Consider the following 14,931-nt stretch of genomic DNA (forward strand, 5'->3'; position numbering starts at 1 on the left):
ATTAATTTCTTTTAACTATTTTCTACTCAATATATTATTTTTTAAAAATATTTTACTAAAATTACTAACGCTCTTATTGATAGGTTAAATTTATTGATATATTTTAGAGAATTAAAAAGAACTGTAAACTCATTGACACCAACATAATAAAGCAAATAAGTGTTTTTTGTTGTGCGCTTATTCATTCTGTAAATTCAACGTTAATTATTTTACCTACAAAATTATAGATAAAAGAGGAATCATCCAGGGAAGTTTTCCAACAAATAGTAATCATCTGCAAGCCTATTGGTAAAAATCTTGTCGATGAAATAAGTTCAAAATATTTTGTCAATAAATTATAAAATTTAGGTAACGTGTAGGATGTAAATATATGTTTTCTATCAAGTATAAAATAACAGGTCATTAAAAAATACAAATCAATAATTGTAGTAAAGAGATATTCTTAGATGTATGACAAATTAGCAATAGACTATTTTCATTAGTAAAGTTGAATACAGTCTTAGTTACTATATCTCTAGCTATAAATTTATATTAATTTAATGTAAAAATTATTTCTCCACATAGATTTGAGAAAGAATTGTAAATGGATATTCTACTTGAATATAGTTACTTGAATACACTATATGCTTGCTTAAGGGAGTAATTTGTTAATCGCAAAAGGAATTACTACGGGTTAAAATATTCACTTCGTGCATAGTCCAGATGGTCCAGTTTAATTATGAAGAAATATAAATTAAGACATAGTAATTCAAATCATTTTTTATTCTTGAAAAATAGATTAAAGGTAATAACCTTAAATTAATGACATGATAATTAATTAGCAAGAAACGAATTAAGTAGCAAGAAACTTCTATTTGTTGGTGTTTTAAGTTATATATTGCTATTATTACCATATTATTTCCCCATCCAACGATAATAAATATTTTCAGATTATTTTATGCATTAATTAAAATTAATTTTTTTTAAAGGATATTATGGACACAATAAAATTAATTAATTAAGAATTTAACTTTTCACTCTATGTATACTCCAATATACTTCAATTAGTTTTCTTCAGGACATATTCTTAATTGAATTTAATGTATGTAAAAAGGAAATTCAATTTACTGAATTATCAACGGCCCAAATAGCAACGTTGTAATCGAACAACCTCGTAAGAGTCAAAGTCAAATCACGAACTTCCACCAATAGTAAACCAACACGTTAAGATCCATTTTAAGAAAGATGACGTATGAACACCCCTGGAAATGACAAACTGGTACCCATAAAATAATTTTGTTTTTCCATATGAAAAGACCACTGGCCCATTTCTACTCACTGCCTTTACATTCACTCACGTCGACTTAATATTTTTTTTGTTAAAATTATTTTTTTATATCATTTTAATATATAAAAATTAAAAATAATTTTTTAAAAATAATAAAAATATTATTTTAATATATATATATTTAAAAAATATCTGCTATTATACTCCTGAACATCCACTTATCCACCTACACGATAATATTATTTTAATATATATATTTTTAAAAAATATCTGCTATTATACTCCTAAACATCCACTTATCCACCTGCACGATAGTTGAGACGGTGGCGTCTAGATAAGACTCTGCAAACATGAATTGTTTTTAAGGTTTCTAATTTAATGATGTGAATGATCATACACTAACTAGAAGATGCTTAGTACGTGTTTGTCTACGTTACTAAACTGTAATTAATCACACGTAATATATATATATATATATAAACAAAGCTAACTACGTAGACAAACAAGCATTTAATTATGGTATTAATTAAAAATTATCTAGAAAAACAAATAACCCTTAGCTGTGTTTAATTTCTACAGAATACCTTATATATATATATAAAGAGAAGAAAAGACAACCAAAGCACTTCTTGAAACATAACTCTCTCTTTCTACGTACAAACTCTGTAGTTCTCTATTATTGGTGGGTCTTTCTCTCTCTCTAGGGTTTCTTCAAAATATCCAACTTTCTCTTGTTTTTTCACATTTTTTTTTTGTTATAATCCGGGTTCTGATTCTTAAAGGCAATAATCACCTCCTTGTTCTTAAGAGGAGAACAAGAAACGAGGAAAATAAATACTCAAAAGAAAACGAAAGACTGCTCTAGCCAGTACACATAACAAGTATGTATATCATAAACTTAGATATATGTATTAATTTCAAAGAAAGAAGGGTTTCTGATTGTCTTTTTTTGTTTTAATGGATTGTAATGATATTTAAGGAGTATGGGGAGAGGTAGAGTGGAGCTGAAGAGGATAGAGAACAAGATAAACAGGCAGGTGACGTTTGCGAAGAGAAGAAATGGGTTGTTGAAGAAAGCTTATGAGCTATCTGTACTCTGTGATGCTGAGGTTGCTCTCATCATCTTCTCCAATCGTGGCAAGCTCTTTGAGTTTTGTAGCACATCTAAGTATGACCCTTTTTCCCTTTCCTTCTCACCTCCATCTTTAATGCATTCTTTCCTTTTGTTTTTGATTCATTATATGTTGGATCCGTTTCTTAGCTATCTTGATTTGTTCATGGACTTGATATTTCGTGTGATTCTTGTCCCACAAAGCCAGCATCTTTACACCTTTCTCTATCTAACAAATTTTGAGCATTTACTTTTTCTGGGGACTATTGGAATGGTCACTTTCTAATTTTGATGGTAACTTCGGTTAAGAACTTGGTGAAGTGTGTGTGTTTGTGAAATTTTCTTGTTGTTTTCATTAATTCTTCGTTTACTTTTGTTATAATCCTTGCGATGCTCAAATCAATTATATTTTTGTTTGATCTGCTCTCTGCAATAGTTTCTTCATGGGATCCGAATCAAATTTGAAGTCTTTTTGTTGTTCATCATTGAAATCTCGATGTTTGCTTCTGGGTGAGCTATAGAGTACCTAACTGATTAAGTATTTATTTCAAAAAAGATTCATTAGTGGCACAAAATTCTTCTTGGTGGTGTTGTTTTTTTCCTCTCAAGAAGCTTGAAATTCCTTGATGAAAAAATTCGTTACTGATTCTGTTTTCTCTTTCCCCCAAGTTGGAAAAAAAGAATTAAGAACAAAAGAAATTGATATATCCAGCAGCTGGCAGTTCTTCTGAGTTTGGTTTTTAACTTCTTTTTTGTTTTTTTTTTATGAGAAAAATTTTGGATTGAAAAATGCTAATAAATGAAGTTGATTAGATTATCCTGGGAACCTGTTCTTACCCATGAGACAATTCGGATTAGTTTGAGAGAGCTGCGAGCTGTGAAAAGCCCTATAATTACTTGGCCATATTCAACTGTTATCTGCTAGGTATAAAAAGCACTTCTCCCTTGTTACATGGTTCTTACAGAAATCCACGTAGGCACTTGTTTCAATAAAGGAACTGTGGTTAATTATTAATTAAACTAAAAAACAAATGAATGATTGATTTGAGAAATGTTCGGGGGGATTCGGGGTTTTATAAAAAAGTGATTTTTATTTTTATTTTTATTTTTAAATGGTTTTGATATTTTGATGTTAAATAAAATTTTAAAAATAAAAAAAATATTATTTTAATATATTAAAAAATATTTTAAAAAATAATTACAATAATTATCCAAACATCCTCCTGAAACATGAGTTATGGGTATTTTAATACTCTTATTAGGATTAGTAATCAACTGATTTATCATTTACTTTGATTTTAAAAAGAAAACTTTGGTTAAAATCATAATATTTCGAGGTTGGATTAATTTAGTGCCATTTATTAGCAATCCATTGTAGCTTCTTGAGTGTTTCAATCATTAATCTTGTGATCTTTGAGTGCAAACATGCATTTGTTTGTTGCTGTTAATTAACTTCTCCTTATAATATAGGCAAGAAAGTCTAGAGACAGGCATTAAGATTGTAAAACTGACATTTGCTAGGGTTTTTGTCTTATAACTCCAGCTCTAGGGCAAATTAATAGATTTCAAACTTTCATAACTGACGATAGTTAATTAACATAACGGCAAACACAATTACCCTCTTCACAATCAATCATAGAAGTTAATCAATGTGTGAAGTAAGTAATCATCATCGATTGTAGTCTGTTTGCTATTTGGCTTGATCATCTCAAGGAGTAAATTCTTTTTAGTATCCAAAATTCACATATTTAGAACTTGGACATACAAAATCTTTGGAAAGAAAATGGGAAAGAAGAAGGGAAATAGAATACAAAGTTCATGCATCCACTTTAATTTAAACTCCCTAAGACTTGGTGCATGAAATTTATACAAATTAAATGTATAAATTTTATAAATCAAAATTCAAAAACTAGTTACAATCAACTGCAGGATTCTTAAATTTAGTGAAATGCTTCCCCTAATAAATAATATTAATAATAAAAAACACATTCAATCTCCACTATTGAGTATGAATCTTTCTTGTTGATTTAGAAGCTAATAGCCATTCTAATTCCATAGCATTTATTATAATTTTATTGCATCCTCAGGAATTAAGGGGTCATTTGTTTTTGGGGCACTAGTTTTCATTTATTTGGGCTATAGAGAATGTATCATGTTGTTAAAACCAAAAGATTATCTGATTATTCAAAATATAAACTTTGTTTCTAATCTACTTGGATTTTTAGGACATCATTATTGGTGTCATGTACGAAAAAAATGATAAAAAAGCTGTTAGTTTTTTTCTAATGACATTTCAAAGTCTTCATATGGCATACATCATGACACATTTAGGCTAGAATGCTCGATGAATTTACTGATTATCACGAGCAATTTTGCTCATCTAAACTTCCAACAACTCATCAACCAAGTATAACTTGTCACTTGGGTTGTGTTGGTTGCTTATCGGCAAAATTAAGTTTTGTTACATCAAATTTTTTTGGCGCTTATGACATCCCCACCTTTGAAAGGGATTGGCCATAAATCTCTCTAGTGCAATAACACTATTCTTCAAAGAATGGATCAGAAGACTTCTTAAAGTCCAATAAATCACCTTATGATATATTATCCTTGATAAGATATAAGTTTGTTTTTAAATTAAAATAATTGTCTCTGAAATACACTTTCTACCTACAGATCTTTAACGGAAGCTTTTGAACTTTTGCACACTCTTCTTAAAAGGGGTTTTTCTTAGTGTAATTATACACTCTCTTTATAAGGGGTTCTCTCTAGTGCTATTACATAACATCTTTGGAAAGGATTCTTTCTAGTGCAATTGCACTCTCCTTGGAAAGGATTTTCCTTAGAATATGTTGCATAAACTCATTGGAAGCGATTTTTCATAATGTGATAGCTCTACCCTCCATGACAGCTTAAGATAACAATCTCAACAAAGTAACAAGACCTTCATCCTATGACTAAATATATGCCACTAAGGCTAATTGGAACCTAAAGAACTAACACAATTATTTAAATAGACTCTCGAACTTTATGTTATCTCTAAGGATGATCTCGAATCTCTCACTTTCAAGTGTGGTCTCTCTTTTCAATGGGAGGCTTTTACGCCGTATAGCATGGGGCTTCATATCTTAAAAAAATATAATAACTCTTCAAGAAAGAGATTGACTTGGTATTCTTATTGCAATAACACCATCCTTGGGTTCCCCTCCGCTCCTTAGAAAAATTTCTAAGTATGGGTGTCAACATGGAAATGTCCTCTCTTCCTTGTAAAATTTTTCTAAATATACATGTCGATAAGAATTCATTCCCTCCTCCCTCCCAATCTTTTATAATATTTTCTAAATATAAACTTACCCTACTTGGTTTCTCCACCTATTAGAAATTTTTTCTAATGATGAATTCCTTTATGGTTTCATCTCACCATCTTAGAAAATTTTCTAGGCATGGGTTCCTTCATAGTTCATCTCAATATACTTAGAAATTCTTTTTTCAAACATAAAGTATACCTCTACATATAGACTCTTTGTTATATTAATTGGGGATTTAACCTGCTTCTTATATAAAGAATCAACAAACTCTTTGTACTAGTTATTTTTACAAGTTTTTGCATATAAATATCACAATGACTTGAAAAACTATTAATAAATCCAGATTTAGAAACCCAAATAATCACCATAAAACCCAACCTCCCTTGGGCACAACTAAAGAAAGGATTCACACTCCATTGGCCTTAGCTAGAAGAAGGACCCACCTTCTTTAGACATAATTACATTTTGGATCCTATTCTCTCTATATCTATTAATTATATAAAAGTCTTCTAAGGACCTGCTATATTTCAATTGATATTATTCTTGTGCAAGAGATAATGTGTAAAAGTCCATGAAAAGCCTACCATATTTTCATTTACATTAATACATATGTTAAGGATATTTTCTCTCATCAATACACAACTAAAGAAAGGATTCACACTCCATTAGCCTTAGCTAGAAGAAGGACCCACCTTCTTTAGACACAATTACATTTTGGATTCTACTCTCTCTATACCTATTAATTATATAAAAGTCCTCTAAGAACCTACTATATTTCAATTGATATTATTGTTGTGCAAGAGATAATGTGTAAAAGTCCATGAAAAGCCTATCATATTCTCATTCACATTAATATATATGTTAAGGATATTTTCTCTCATTAATACATATGTCAATGATATTTTCTATCAACATTAATATATATGAGAGATATTTTATCTCTTTAATACTAACAAAACAATATTACACATTAGTTCCCCTCTCCATAAAAAAACTCATGGGCTATAAATAGATCACTAATCCTTTAAACAAAAGGTTTGTAATCTTCATTCTCTATTGTATATTTATTTCTCAAGTATCTTTTTGTAATATTATTATATTTTCTCTCAGAAATTCATTTAATCATCAAAGAGTTCTCTCAAGTTCACCAAAAAAGTTTAAAATCTTTATTTTCTAATTTATATTTATTTTAAAAGTATCTTTATGTAATATTATTATATTTTTTTTAAAAAAATTATTGACTTAATTATTAGAGAGTTCTCAAATTTATCAGAGAGGACCCTTTTAGGTATCAGGCACCCGTCTTCAACCATTTTGGCTAAAAAGAATAAATGAGATTATCAAAAACAAAAGATTAATTGATTATTCAAGATACAAACCTTATTCTCAAACTACTTGGAGTTTTTTTTATATCATCACATCCTTTTTTTAAAAAAATTGTTTTAATGAGTTTTTCCCCTCGGCTACGCAAACACATATAAACATATTTCTATATATCTCAAAATGAAAAATAAAATTAATAACAAAAGTCAAATGTAAGTAACGGTTAATAATGTTATAGATTAATAGGCAAAGTTAAATAGCATTCTCTCAAATAACTTAACATTATATTAAGAGACACTAATAGCATATATATTTTTTAAATTTTTATATCTATTTTTTTTTTAAATATTTTACAAAAAATTCTATCAATTTAAAATACCTTATAATTAATTTTTAAATTTAATTTATTTATTAAAAAATATTTCAACTTGTGAACTTTCATAAAAAAAATTTATATACAATAATTAACTCATCAATGTCATTACATCCACCACCTTCACGACCACTATCACTTCACTCCGTCACTGTAACAACTACCATCTATATCCTATATTTTATTATTACCATCACCAATCACTGCTTTTCAAGTAAATTATTTGTCAACCATAAAATATTCTTACGTATCCAAAATAAATGCCTTCGTTGAGATAATTACAATGAAAATTAGTGCACCGGCCATAAAAGAAAGAAGAGAGAGAGAAATAAACGATAGAAGTCACTTTGTTTTCACGTTTAAAACATGGCCAAATAATTGAATTGGAAAGACGTGGTTGCGAAGTAGAACCAGAAGTGTGAATGGGAGTTCGAGACATGATGTCTTAAATACCGAAATTGAGAATTATAAAGTTTTTATGGGAAATGAAGTTCAAACTTAGTTGATTTCACTTTTTTAGAGCTTAAAGATCACATCGCAAGAGATGCATGTGGAGGCTGTAAATGAAAAAAATAATAATCGTAAAGCAATCAAACTGTGTAACTTCAAAGTTGGGTTTCAATATTGGTTTTGACTGGTTTACTGGTTATTGACCTGGTGTAACCAGTTTTGAATCAACTGAATCAGTTTTGAAATTGTTCGATGAGTACACTACGTTTAGAAATATTGAGGGGATCCACAATGCTTTAAATAAATATATGTTTTTTCAATTATATCCTTGCATAAATTAATTTTTTTATACAAGATTACCATATTGAAAAATATGTTATAAAATTACGTTCATTGGTTTGTCCCGAAATATTTATACATATGAAAACCCTATATTTATGATACAGTAGACAGTACTACTCACATGGATTACTCCCTTCATGCATCACTACTATACATGGAGGTTAAACCAGGCCTCTCTTCTCGTGGTAGATCGAGGGTTGGCATTTGTCACATTCATGGAATATATCATGGAGATGGAAAGAAAGAAATGTACATCTTGAGGTCAATATGAACATTCATTCATTTGTTCCACAGCGTTGAAGGGCATGGGGAAATTCTTGCACTATGATTGGATGGATAAAATATCACCAGATCTTATAATTTACTGTACCTCTCGATCTCTTGTAGGAAATTAGTGAGCTAGGGTCATAGAAAAAAGGGGGTTATGGCTTATTTCTAGTAGTATAGTTAAAGCCAAATTATATATTTATTCAAGATTTTAAAGAGGGTAAAATAACATACATGTGGTTTCCAGATCGATGCTGAAACAGGTCTTTTGTTTTTTATACAAGGCTTCACTGCCATTGTTATGGTTAAATTACGAATGTTTGCGTTAACAGTTACCACTTAACACCCTCTTGCGTAAGCTCCCGACTAATATAATGTTCTCGTTTTAATGAAAACAAGAACAAATTTCATTTTTGCATATCTGATTTTCCAATAATCAGACTGTGGTTTGGTTAGACTTATTTCATGCTTTTCCCTTTTACAGCATGCTCAAGACCCTGGAAAGGTATCAGAAGTGCAGCTATGGGGCAGACGAAGTCAACAAACCAGCCAAGGAGCTCGAGGTAAGCTTAGTTTTATTCTTTTTACAACAATGTAGATAACTACAGTGTAATACAATTTTTAGATGAAGTATAGAGTATTCATTGTTCTTTTCTCATAATCTTACAAAATTCGTTGAAACATTTCGATATTAAATGAGAGGTTTTAATTAGAATTTTGCTCTTTGACTACTTTGAACATACGGTAACACAAAATTAAATGCATCAGGTTGTGCTCTCATTATTTACATAGGTAAATTACAAAATTTAATGAACTCTGAAGTTACAAAATTTTCTTAGTTATAAATACTCATGTATGCAAGTTGTATGATGTATTGAAAGAAATTAACAAAAACAAAAGTGAAGTATTTTCTCATATTATTTTCAGGTGGGAATTTTATTGGCCAACAGGTATGTAGAGCTTTAGGCTTTACCCTTTATAGAGAGAATGTACCCCCACACGAAGATTTATTTGGATTTTTTTTATCAGAAACAAGTTACAGAGAAAGTCTGTCTGTTGTTTCAGTTTTTTAAGGCTTTGCCAAATCGCATAGGCTTGACTGCTCTTATGACCTGCAATCGAGGTGTTCGTACCTTTTTGCCTGGTCTATTTTATTAATTATATATTAGTGTTTTATAGTTCTTTTGGTTGTAAAAGGAAGGTTTGAACTGTAGGACCTCTTAGTAAGAATATCAGTTGAATTACTTTGGCTCCGTACTCCTTTATAATAGATGATAGTTGAGGAAACAAATCAATTTTGAGGCTTGTACATCTTGATTTCTTTTAAGGAGATTCAAGTCTTTTACAATTTAGAAAATCCTTGAAAAACTTGTGCAACAATTTAGTTGGGTTATCGTACCATAACGGGCACAAATGAAAGAGACTGCTCATTCAAGATAGAAAATGATTCGATTATATGGATGGTGAAAGGTTATGCTGTTGTTCCCACAATACATAAAAAGGTTAGGTATATTAATTAAGAAAGGAAGAAGAATTACGATTAAGTGTTCATTATGCTCTACTTAATATCTGACTTCATGGGTGCTATGGTTTTCTAACCAAGCCTGAGACATATCATGTTTTGTTCATTTATGAGATTACTTGCGTTAGAATTAATAACTTCAGTTATAATTCTTGGTTTGTAGTTTCATATGACTTGATTTCATGATTGCAGAGCAGCTACAGGGAGTACCTGAAAGTGAAAGCAAAATTTGAGACCCTACAAAGAACTCAGAGGTAACCACAATAACAAGCATCCGGGAGATATTATTTAGCAACTTTTACTTTTGAAGTTATTTAGTTGCGCCATGCGCCTGGAGATGTGGTTAAAGCTGAAGTTTCTTGCGAAACTGTGAAAGTTTAGTGAACGCTGCCTTGTTATCAAATTTATGCAGATTTCTTATCCTTGATAAATTTCCTTTTGTACTGCAGGAACCTTCTTGGAGAGGACCTCGGACCTCTGAATACGAAAGAACTCGAGCAGCTCGAGCGTCATTTGGAGTCGTCATTGAAGCAAGTTCGGTCAACTAAGGTAATCTAAATTTTTATTGTTATATTTTTCTTTCTATCATCAAGGAAAAATCAACTTCATATTTCACATTAAGATGATTTCCGGGTATCAATTACTAGCATTAATGTTCTATGATGTTAAAATTTCATGGACTACAAATCAAGACAAGGGTACTTGGAAGATAGATGCAACAAGGTGTTCTAGCGACAAAACTAATTCTTGTATTAGGATTTTTTTTTTTAATTCAGTTATTGTTGAGTTATAGCTTTCTTTTGCTATTTCTTTCCTATCGTTTCCTGGTTTTCCTTTACGGCCTTAAGATAGGCGTAAAATGGCTATCTTTCTTTCAAGCGTTTGTTTGTGCCGCCTGTTCTAGCTGTATAGTAGTGAATTTGATGTTCCCGTCTCTGTTAGGAAAGATCAATGGTATCTTGATTCTGCAGCTCCTGCTAGGACGGGCTGATAGAATCCTCCCATATAGTTCTGCAATTACAATCGGCTGTGAGTTTACTGTAGAAAATGATAGACTACGAGATTGTCTCTTGGCTTGGCTTTCATAGGCTAAGAGCCTGCTGGTCTTATCTTTTGAGAAAAGCATGGAGAGTTCATAGTGCTTTGTGTATCTTGTTTCTTAATGTTTATTTTCTTAAAAGAAAATTCTAGTTCTTCTATATTGTGTTTGTTGATATTATCATCATTCCATGCCACTTTGTAGACCCAGTATATGCTCGACCAACTTGGTGATCTTCAAAATAAGGTATATGAAAGTGACAGTTCGTGTATAATTAGTGCAACTCACTTTTATGTAACTTCCAATGCTAACTGAAAAGTATTTTGAGTACAGGAACATATGTTGCTGGAAGCAAACAGAGCTTTGACAATGAAGGTAATATTTCACCTTGTTATATCCAAATTGATTTGATACTGGATGAGAGGCTACTTGTTAGTCCCAGGTATATAGAAATTTGTTTTCTGCAAGGTTGTCAGGGGTTATTCTTAACTTTTCTTAAAGGCCAGGTATCTCTCATGCTAATCAGGATATTATAAAGAACCCATCTACAGAGATCCTTAAAACCATTCTCATGATTAAGAAATAGCATTGTTCATTATTTCATGAATGTTTTCAAAAGGTACAAGTATTTCTTCTTACATTCTAAAAGTGGGAAAAAGTTAAACCATGTGTAGCACCCGCCTAATACAGTCTTAATTATTTACTTCTTATAGAATCAGGAGTTTCCTGTTTTTCTTTGTTCTCACTCTCCTTGTTTTCATTTTTTCCCTCTAGTAAAATGCTGGCTAGAATACTCCTTTTTTTCGAATTTGGCAACAAATTCAATTCTATAGCACAATAAATTCTATATACGTTCTTTCTAAACATTCTCATTTGCTGATATACTCATGTTTGTCAGCTAATGTGGTTTGCCTTCTGTTTTCTAATGTTCGGCAGCTGGATGAAATCAGTGCAAGAAATAACCTCCGACCATCATGGGAAGGTGATGATCAGCAAAGTATGTCCTATGGCCATCAGCATGCACAGTCTCAGGGGCTATTCCAGCATTTAGAATGCAATCCCACTTTGCAAATAGGGTAAACATTCAACTTCTCAATATATCTCAATTCCTTTCATCTGATGTCTACTCAGATCAACTAGACTAGGCCTGTTTCCAGAATATTGATTCATTAATTCGACAGCTATCCTAATCTCCTTTCTGTTTATTCATATTGTGAAAACAGCTATAATTCTGTTGGTTCAGACCAGATAACTGCAGCACATGCCGCCCAGCAAGTTCATGGGTTCATTCCAGGGTGGATGCTTTGAAATCTGTGCTCTTGGTTGCTCATAAAGGGACACCTACTATGTAATTGCTTAATTACATCCAAGAGGCATGCAAGAAGTTCTGGAAGACTTAATTTGTTTCTCTATGATTATGAACTCCTTTTCTAACAATTTCATTCACTGAGCTGCTCTCCCTGTGAGAATAGACAACGCATATGATGGTTCCTCATGGTCATTGCTTAAAGCATCACAAAAGAGCAAGCATTATTGAAATCTTGACATTTTCTTTTTCTTGACACAGACCCTTCCATGGCAGCTCTGGATTCACAGAAACCATCCTGCACATACGTATGAGACAAATAACTCACTTGTACATTTGATAGCGAGGAAAATTTTATCCATGTGGTAAGCCTAAATCACACATCATGAGTGAAACTTAAACCATCAAACTACAATTCCATTTGAGTTGTTAAAGGGCTCTTTCATATCGTTTTTTTATTTTTTATTTTTATTTTCAAAAATAGAAAAAAAACAATATGAAAGAGCTCTTTGAAAACTTAAATCCGATTCAGAACACCTTAGCTCACAAAGGAACTGGGTCCCAACTCCCAAGTATTGGGATCTATCCGAGGCATGATCAAGCTTGAATCAGATAAAAGTTCTCAACTCCCAAACAGTACACGATAGAAGTTAGGTAGCTGATATATTTTTATATATAACAAATAACATGTACATAATAAAATATTATATACATGATTCCTATATATGTAAACTCTTAAATGATTCGTATATGCAATTGTTTTACTTCTTAGTATAGATCATTAATATATTTTATAATATATTTTATAATTTTAAATAATATATAGTATTAGTTTTTAAATGTTGTTTAGAAAAAAAATAAGAATATTAATTCTGTGACGTGCTCAATAGATGAAGAATATCCTCGTTGCCCCTTCTGCTGTCACTCGAATGGATAACTCGATTACAAGTGATAGCAGTGGTTATTGGTGAACGAGATTAGGTTCGAATGAATAAAAAATTTGACTCGACCCGATACAGTCCTCCCTAATAATTACTGGGTTTAAGATAATCTAGATCTAGATTGCTGCAGTCTAAAACCAAGTTAGGATAAAGTAAGTATAGGATTATCCCCTTCATTTGTTCCACCAATTAGAGTGTATGTATTTTCTAGAAAACAAATTAAAAAAATATAATCTAATCCAACATAAAAAAATAAAAAAAAAATAAAAAAATAACACCAAACAACTCCTAAACTCTTCAAATTTTAGTGATTAAACAAGAAGAAAGGTTATGATTTTCTCTCAAAGATTCCGTCCTTACAAAGCCCTTGACTTAGTGATGTCGAACCCTTGTCTTGTTTTAAACTGAATATAAAATGAGTTCAAGTTGGTCTGCGCTCGATGATTTCTAGATATAATTAACAAAGAGCAATTAACCTAGAATTCAAACGAGAAAGATTCTGTATTATCATATTAATTTGATGTCATTTTCCATGGTGAAAAGGAAAGGTATAAAGAAATTAATTATGGCCTGCTACTATCACCCAAACCAGTTTCATGTGTATGCTAACTCACCCATCGCATAAGATTCCCAGAATGAGTCGAGGGTGATGGTAATGGGTTAGGGTCAGATTTTCATTGCCGGCTTCTAATTTGAATAAAATTATAATTAGATTACAGTTGTTTTTTAAAATATTTTTTAAAATATATTAAAATAATATTTTTTATTTTTTAAAATTATTTTTAATGTTATATATATAAAAAAATCTTAAAAATATAAAAAAATTAAATTTAAATAAAAAAGTTTCATCAACGCAGTACAAATCAGACTTATATACGCTGCTAGCATACAAGTGGAGCCCTGCCAGCTAGATTTTGCCTCCTATCTCATGACAGAAATAATGCATTCTGTGCTTCTTCTTCTTCTTTTTCTTCTTTTTTTTTGCAATAAATAGTATAATTAATTCCTTATAAATAGTACATGGAATTAACTATACTATTTACCGAAGTATAAATAGTCTACAACAAATAAGTCCATATAATTACTTCGACAAATTATGCCAAAAAGATTAACAAAAAAGTCACGGAAGCTAAAGAAGGACTAGTTCCACAGCACGAGCCAGATACTCTGAATTAATTTTTTTATATAAAAAATATTTAAAAAATTAAAATATAAAAATATTTAGTTTTTTTTTGTAAATCTATATCTAAGAATCTAGATTTAATTGTAATACTTGATCCAAAAATAATATTAATAATAATATTAAACTTAGCTGCAATACCAGACCCAATATCTTTGGATGCGAGTCTAGCTGTAATACCGTGTCATAAAAGTGTGATAATTAAATAAATTAATTAAAAAAATCAATTTAAAGAAAAAACTAATGAAATTTCTTTTTTTTTTAAAGCCTTTCAATTATTGATACATAAGTGGTGTGGGGAAAGCTAAATAAAAAAAAATTAAATATTAACAACCTAAATTAAATGAGAAAATTAATTAAAAAAAAGATATAAGCCTGCTGCTAATGAGAAAAAAAAATCAGAATCAACCGAGTTAACTTGTTAAATTTGAGATTCACATTATTAAAATTTGATAATTAAATATAAAAATAATCTACTAGTTAAATCAAAAAAATTAACAAATTA

The 14,931-nt window shown here is 30.5% G+C and overlaps 1 protein-coding gene across 3 annotated transcripts; it reads left to right on the plus strand.

Annotated features, from left to right (window-relative positions):
• The first annotated feature begins 1,877 nt into the window (after positions 1 to 1,877).
• LOC105118669 (developmental protein SEPALLATA 2-like) lies at positions 1,878 to 12,494 on the plus strand. 3 transcript variants are annotated; one of them, XM_011016656.1, is made up of 9 exons: positions 1,878 to 1,949; positions 2,247 to 2,435; positions 8,923 to 9,001; positions 10,153 to 10,214; positions 10,410 to 10,509; positions 11,204 to 11,245; positions 11,333 to 11,374; positions 11,936 to 12,075; positions 12,223 to 12,494. In XM_011016656.1, exons 2-9 carry the CDS (start codon positions 2,251 to 2,253, stop codon positions 12,305 to 12,307), a joined length of 735 nt encoding a protein of 244 aa, XP_011014958.1. In that variant the 5' UTR covers positions 1,878 to 1,949; positions 2,247 to 2,250; the 3' UTR covers positions 12,308 to 12,494. The 3 variants fall into 3 exon arrangements, with proteins under 3 accessions (XP_011014958.1, XP_011014957.1, XP_011014959.1); XM_011016655.1 differs by having other exon boundaries at positions 1,900 to 2,148; XM_011016657.1 differs by having other exon boundaries at positions 1,900 to 2,148; positions 2,250 to 2,435.
• The last annotated feature ends 2,437 nt before the right edge of the window (positions 12,495 to 14,931 follow it).

The sequence above is a fragment of the Populus euphratica genome, unplaced genomic scaffold (assembly GCF_000495115.2).
Source record: "Populus euphratica unplaced genomic scaffold, PopEup_1.0 scaffold2133.1, whole genome shotgun sequence".
Lineage (NCBI taxonomy): Eukaryota > Viridiplantae > Streptophyta > Magnoliopsida > Malpighiales > Salicaceae > Populus > Populus euphratica.